The following is a 7,770-nucleotide window of genomic DNA, read 5'->3' on the forward strand; positions in this document are numbered from 1 at the left end:
GGCCTGAAAATGGTTTGAATGAGTTAGTTCTTTTTGGTTTTTTTAAAGTTTAAGTCGAGTATAGTTAAGTTTATTTACAAGTTTGGTTTAAGAAAAGAAGTTTGAAAATGCAATGGCATAAGGCCAAAGTTTCTATAGTTTTGCAAAGTGGTCAAAGTTTAGAACAAAATAAGTTCAAACAAAGAAAATTTTAAAAGGAGGGAGATATTTTGAACTTAAAGAAATGGGGAAAAGATGAAGAGACTAATCCTATGCACAAAACTAAAAGTTAAGAGTTGAAAAGATCTGACCGATGGGTAGCAATCCAAAAGGCAAGAATGAAATATAGAAATCCCAAATTCCCTTGGACTTTTAGAATTAAGCAACACACGAATGCATAATTATATCAATCTTGAAAAGCAAAGGCATCAAATAAAGATAGCCACATCCAAGCTTTAGCCACTCCATGATCTTCTTCAAATTAGCCCATGTAACAGCTGAATCCCACAAGTCACAGGTTCAAAATAACAGTTTCATAATGATCATGTTGCAGATGAACTCAAAGGGATCTTGAATGATGTATCAGAGGAAGTTCCAAATTGCCAGCACTTGGTTTCACAAAATAAGTTGGCATTGGCCAAGTCCTTTAGCATAGGAATGTTGCCTAAATTTTAAGTCCATTTGTCCAAGATCAAGCCAACAGTCCACACAAAAGTTTTTTAGGGTTTTTGTTGTTATTATGTACATTAATGGTCAAAGACCAAACAAACAAGCAAAGTATACACAAACGAGATATATCACACAATATGGTCCAAATGGACAAAGTGAAAATTGCATTAACATAAACAATTAGAATGATATGAATAATGGCAAATGAATAAAGGCTAAAATTAAATGACATTAAAGTAAATGGCTTGAAATTAAAAGTTAGTTGTTAATGAGTTAGAAGTTAGTATTGTTTTGCTTTTGCCTTCATTTTTAAGTCATCCTTTGGAGAACACTCAACCCACTTATCACAAGAATGGATCCTTGAGCCAAGACATCTTCCAAAGGAAGGAAAAAAGGCCAAGTTTCCACACAATATCATGAAAGAGGGGAGACTTACAATCTCACTAACTAGAATATTATACCTATTGTGTCACAAATTTAGCGCTATGTTAAGCAATCGTAATTGGACTTATGTAGAAGTCACAACTATTTGAGGTCAGTCAATAGAATTTTGGTGTTAATGCATGTTAGAGACATTGTATAATGAACTATGCTCATGAAACATATCACACACAAAAAGAATATGCAAAAGAGGTGGCCTAATGTCATCCATACTCATGTTGATTTTTCAATCAACTAGCCTTAGGACTTTGAGATATCATAGACCAAATGATATGAATGCATAAAAAATAGGAATGAGATGAAGAGGAAGGGGAATGAATCAAAACTCAAATTCGTCAAAGGAGGAGTTTTACCAAATTAATATCATCCATTCATTTTGGGAGATGGAATGTACATTCAACCAATCCCCTAAATCCAATGATGTTAACTTGACAAAGTCAAATCAACCTTGACCAAGGCCCAACAATAAGAGTCAAACTCATACAAGTCATCACAAATGGTTAATACAATTAATTGACATTTATTAAATTAAAAAGACTAAAATAAGACATTTAAATTAAATATGGTTTGTCAAATTCCTAAAACCTCATCAAAACACCAAAGAAATGGCCATGAGATTTATCATAGGTCAAACAAGGTCAAAGGACCTTGGAGAAAAAATTTCAGAATTTTTAAAGACTTAAAAGTATTTTTAAACAATTAAAAATAATCAAAAAATCAATTAAATCATGAAAAATATTAATAATGATCCAAAAAATAATTTTAATTCAGAACATGAAAGAGGAAATTATTTGAAAATTTTTCATGAAACTCTCATATTTTTTGGATCAATATTAAAATTAATATGAATTAATGAAAATAAAAGAAATAAAAGATAATAAAAAAATAACAAAAAAACGTGGACCACTTGATCTCCCTCATTAATTGAGGTGGCAGATCAAGTGGTCCTCAACGCGCTTTCCACCGTGGACTTAAGTCAATGCGCCACAAGGATGATAATCATAACCAACACGTGAGATTAAAACATTTGAAAAGGATCCTATGGTTGGAGACATTCCAACACACGGCCGGAGTTGTAACTCCGGTCTTCTTCTCCGGTGGACCTCACCAGGCCGGTCCACCTTCAACCATCACCAAAATAAAAAAGGAGGATATGATCTGAAAGAAAAAATGGCATAGAGCACGAATCTGACCTTAATTTCAACTAACTCCAAATATAAAAAAGATACGAGGAGTTGAATTTTAAGGTGTGTCAACTGAGTTGCTTTGATATGACCTCTAAGCAACTCAATCTTCTTGCCTACATTGGTAAGACTTGAAACAACCAAAGATCCAAGAGAAATGAGTAGAATTGAGTGAGAATCAAAGAGATGAAGTTTTCTGAAAATTACCTTCAATGCTATGCAGTTCTTGATGTTGCTTGCTCCAAACACGATTTGATCACACTTGAGAAGCTAATAGGAAGTGATTAGAGAGGTTGCAAGGCTTTGGATCCTGGAGTTCTTGAATCTCCAACGGTTGAGATTGAAACTCAAATTTCAAATTGAAATTTCTTAGGTTTTCCTTTAGAATGAGAGGGTTTCAATGGGGGGAAAAGCTGGCGCGCAAAATGTTTTTCAAATAGCTCAGAGGCCTTCTATTTATAGCCAAAGGGAATGATATTTGCACACTTCAAAAATCTATCCAAAATTGGCAATGTGATTGGCACAAGCGCATGGGCATGTACAGGCCCATGATGTAATGCAATTAGGTCCAAAATGATTCCAATTGAGGTATGAATGAAGCTTGGATGGCAAGGCATTGTGAACTGAAGTTTGTGCAATTGATTCTTTCCAATGATGCAGCCCTGTTAAAGCCATGTGCAGACCTAGCAAACCTCATCCAAAATGCATGAACTTGGGTTATTTGGAAAGCTTGGATCAAGGGGAACAAGTTTAATGTTCAAAATGTTTTCATTTGGAGCTTGGAACATGGAGAGTTTTGAGGTGGAAGTTTGGAAATTTCAACATGTTGAAAAAATTTCTAAGTGTTGAGCCATATATCTCAATATTCCACCTTACTTAACTTTTTATGTGAACTTCAAATGAGAAAAGTGTCTTCATAAAAGTTGTAGATATTTCAAAAACCTTCAAAATGGTCACCAATTTCATATCATTTGGATTTAGAATGATAGAGTTATGCATTTTTTAAGTTTGGAAAAATCACTTGTTCAATGGTATAGGTCAAAAATGACCTATAATGTAACCTCATATCACATGCTCATAAAAGTTGAATTTGCTTCCATTCCAAACATAAAAGTTTAAGTAGACATCCTGAATTTGATTTTTAAACTTGGAAATCTTTCATCTCATAAAAAATGAGCAAGTTATGGCCTTGGGAAGTTGACTTTCAAATTAGGGTTTAGACAAAATGACCTATAATGTTTCAACATAGAAGATGATTTTCCAAGCAAAAGTAGATCTAGGTCTCAACATGAAAATTGTTTGGAATATCATTTAGAGTAACGTTTCTCTTGGAATCATTTTCATTTGGTGAAAAATTGTAGGAGATAGGGTCTAGGAAGACCCAGTTTTGATCAGATGAATTCATCTGGCCAACCACCATCAACCAACTTGCTAACCTTCAATTCTTTTGACTTTCTTGGCTCATGGTATATCATATATGCATAATATGATGAATTTTGAAGTGTCTCTTGAGGAATTTGATCAATTGTTGAGATAGCTTGTTGGAGAAGTTACTCAAGATACCCAATCAAACTAGGATTTCCAAGGCAAATCACCCTCAAACTCTTGAAGAAAACTTGATCAATATAACATGTAGGAATCAAAGGAAATAATATATGATGCTCATAACCATTCTTGGATCAATTCATGGTTGTGCTCTTTGTCATGAGGGTCTCAAACCCTAGATATGAACTTGATAGACAAATGAAGATCATGCCCTACCTACAAAGGAGTTAGGAAAATGAAAGACATATTTTTATATTTTGGTTAGTAAATGATGATATACAAGTATGATACAATCACATAGTGCTTGGTGATCTCTCCCAAAACAAACCCAATGAAAGAGGGGTAAGGAGGATGCCAAGGTATGATCCCAATGCTAATGCTTATGATGAAATTGCATGAGGGATCTTAGGGTCAAAATTGGGGTCTTGCAGATGGTATTGACTAGCATTATCAAGGTACTCACCATTTTTTATATTTATTTATTTAAACTTTCTTTCATGCTTTCTAGTGTTAAAGCTTAGCATTTCAAAATCCTTTTGCCACTTTGACTTGTTATCTTTAAACCTCTTAAGATTAGACATGAGTCATCCTTAGTTGAGATGTAATCCTCATATACCTATTATTTGAGATGATATATATATATATATATATATATATATATATATATATATATATATATATATATATATATATATATATATATATATATATATATATATATATATATATATATATATATATATATATATATATATATATATATATATATATATATATATATATATATATATATATATATATAACTTGTCTCCTCTTCTTTTAAAATATTTTTGAAGGCAACTATGATGCTTTGATCATTCATTATAAAAGAAATGTATGTTGGCATAAGATTCTCTAAAATCTTTCTAAGCATTCTCTTCTCACCTCCCCACTCTTTTTCATAAACAAGCAAACAAGCAAATAAATTTTTAGGCAAAAACACAAATATTTCAAAAGGTTCATATAGAGTACTATAGATATATTGGGTGCTAATACCTTCTCTTTGTATAAGCAACCCCCGAACCTAGAACTTTGTTATTTTTATTTGTTTTATTTAAAAACTTCTTTTGGGTTTTATTTCGCTTTTTCCCATTCCTTTGGAAACAATAAAGTACGGTGCCGACTTTCAGTGATATGAGTTAAGTGAATCAATGGCTTATACTCAAATTTTCACCGCTACAATTATGTTGGATGGTTGTTATGCTGCTATTATGTGTAAATAGCCATTCTATGGAATATGTGGAATTGTGTTGTGGAATGGGTGATGTCCATGTGATAATATCATGCTTACTTATTCTCATGCTTTCCTTTACATAATTATGATATCTCACCCCTTCTGTTTGAATGTTGTCTCCACGTGGGTAACGTGCAGATAATCCGTAGTAGGAGTTCAGATGTGAGTGGAAGATGAACTCTTCCATTTTATTTTAGTGTCAGCGTCTACTCTGATGTGTAACACCGGGTAATTTGGAACATTGTGTCTTTCGTTATGTTTTAATATTTCTTATTATGACATGTTACCTTGATGTTGGATATGTTGAGTTAACTGTTTGTTATTGTTGTCCCACTGCTATTTAATAAAAGTTAACATTCAGACATGTCATTATTACTACTATTTTTATAAATGTCAAGTGTTACATGTCTTTTTGATTGAGCAGGTTGATTGTATGTTGTAGTGTAGCATCCTAAATTGCATGTTGATTTGTTTTACTCTGATAAATGTTTTAAATTTTACGCGGGGAAAATTTAGGGTGTTACATAGTGATATCAGAGCAGGTCGGTATGTCCGGCCAAGTTGTTGAGTCGATGTGGTGTGACTGTTGAATACTGTCGATTTTGTCTCTTTAACCATTGTTGATGTTATTGGTGTGAAACAGAAAATGGCTGGAAGAAACAATGTTGCTATTTTTGCTGCTTTGTCGGTTGTTGCTCAGGCTGTGCATAATCAACCTAATGCTGGTGGGAACGACAAGTTCTGACATTTGGGGAAGTTCCAGAGGAACAATCCTCCTACTTTCAAGGGTATATTGAGAGGATTTTCAGAGTGATGGATTGCTCTGAAGCAAAGAAGGTGCGGTTCGATACGCATATGTTAGCTAAGGAAGCTGATGACCAGTGGATCAACACTCGTTAGGTGTTGGATGTTGCAGCTGAAGTTGTAACCTGGACTGTGTTCAGTAGGGAATTTCTGAGAAAGTACTTTCCTGAGGATGTTTGTGGGAAGAAGGAGATTGAGTTTTTGGAGTTGAAGCAGGGTAACTTGTCGATTACTGAGTATGCTGCCAAATTTATGGAACTTGCTAAGTTCTACCCTCATTACAGCAAGGCGACTGCTGAGTTCTCGAAGTGTATGAAATTCGATAATGGTTTGCATTCTGAGATTAAGCAGACGATTGGATACTAATAAATCAGGAGGTTTTCCAGAGTTGGTGAATAGTTGTAGAATTTATGAGGATGATAGTAAGGCTTAGTCGGCTCACTACAAGGGGTTGAGTGAGAGAAGAGGAAAGGAGAATCTGAATTGTGGGAAGTCATATAGTGCTCCAGCTAATAAAGGTAAAAAGAGAGTTGTTGATGGTAAAAGGCCAAGTGAGGGAGGTGCTCTTACTCCTCTTAAGTTCTATAGGTGTGGTGAATTGGGTCATCGTGTTAGTGAATGTAAGAGTGACGTGAAGAAGTGTTGCAAGTGTGGGAAGTCGGGACATCTGGTTGCTGATTGCAAAGAGAATGTGGTGTCTTGCTACAACTATGGTGAACCAGGACATATCAGCACTCATTGCCCGAAGCCTAAGCAAGCTTCAAGTGGAGGAAAGGTGTTCGCTCTGATGGGAACTCAGACTTCCTATGATGACAGGTTGATCAGAGGTATATGTTATATTAATAATATGTCTTTGATTGCTATTATTGATACTGGTGCTACTTATTTTTTATTGTTACTGACTGTGTGAAAGGGCTAAGCCTTATTTTGTCTTTTATGAGTGGAGAAATGGTTATCGAAACTCCTGTTAAAGGTTAGGTGACTACTACTTAAGTTTTTTTGAATTGTCCTTTGTTAATCTTTGATCAATTTTTTGGCATTGGTCTTATTTGCTTGCCATTGGAGAATCTTGACGTTATCTTGGGGATGAACTGGTTGGAGTTCAATCATGTTTATATCAATTGTTATAACAAGTCAGTGCGGTTTCTTACTCCTGGTGAGGATGAAGAAGTTTATTTCTTGTCTACTAGAGAGTTGAAGGAGCTTTTGGAAGAGGAAACTCAGGTGTTTGCATTGTTCGTGGCGTTATCTGCTAAGATTCAGGAGGTGATTGATGAATTGCAGGTAGTTCAAAATTTTCAAGAGGTGTTTCCATATGACATTAGCAGAGTTGAAGAAACAATTAGAAGATCTTCTAGAGATGAAATTTGTGAGACCAAGTGTGTCGCCTTGGGGAGCTCCGATGTTGTTGGTAAAGAAGAAAGGTGATAGCATGAGGTTGTGTGTGGATTACCGATAGTTGAATAAAGTGACAACTATGAACAAGTATCCACTTCCGAGAATAGATGATTTGATGGATCAAGTGGTGGGTGCACGTTGTAAGACCCCAATTTTGACCCTAAGATCCCTCATGCAATCTCATCATATGCATTAGCATTGGGATCATACCTTGGCATTCTACTTACCCTTCTTTCATTGGGTTTGTTTTGAGTGAGATCACCAAGCACTATATGATTGTATCATACTTGTATTTTATCATTCTACTAACCAAAACACCAAAAATATGTCTTTGTATTTGCCTAAATCTTTTGTAGGTAGGGCATGATCCCATTGATCTATCAAGTTCACATCTAGGGTTTGAGACCCTCATGAACAAAGAACACAACCATGGATTGATACAAGGATGGTCACAAGCATCATATATGAGTCCCAATG

The 7,770-nt window shown here is 34.7% G+C and overlaps 1 protein-coding gene across 1 annotated transcript; it reads left to right on the forward strand.

The window, feature by feature from the left end:
• The first annotated feature begins 5,737 nt into the window (after nucleotides 1-5,737).
• LOC127129974 (uncharacterized) lies at nucleotides 5,738-7,323 on the forward strand. Its single transcript, XM_051059065.1, has 5 exons — nucleotides 5,738-5,829; nucleotides 6,039-6,223; nucleotides 6,405-6,722; nucleotides 6,809-6,868; nucleotides 7,034-7,323. Exons 1-5 carry the CDS (start codon nucleotides 5,738-5,740, stop codon nucleotides 7,321-7,323), a joined length of 945 nt encoding a protein of 314 aa, XP_050915022.1.
• The last annotated feature ends 447 nt before the right edge of the window (nucleotides 7,324-7,770 follow it).

Source organism: Lathyrus oleraceus, chromosome 3 (assembly GCF_024323335.1).
Source record: "Lathyrus oleraceus cultivar Zhongwan6 chromosome 3, CAAS_Psat_ZW6_1.0, whole genome shotgun sequence".
Classification (NCBI taxonomy): domain Eukaryota; kingdom Viridiplantae; phylum Streptophyta; class Magnoliopsida; order Fabales; family Fabaceae; genus Lathyrus; species Lathyrus oleraceus.

Excerpts from the sequence above, each read along its gene's own strand:
- LOC127129974 (XM_051059065.1), top strand. The coding sequence starts at position 5,738 with ATGGCTGGAAGAAACAATGTTGCTATTTTTGCTGCTTTGTCGGTTGTT. Across the intron at positions 5,830-6,038 it reads AATGCTGGTGGGAACGACAA|GGAATTTCTGAGAAAGTACT; the intron begins GTTCTGACATTT and ends TGTGTTCAGTAG. Across the intron at positions 6,869-7,033 it reads TATCGAAACTCCTGTTAAAG|TGCGGTTTCTTACTCCTGGT; the intron begins GTTAGGTGACTA and ends ATAACAAGTCAG.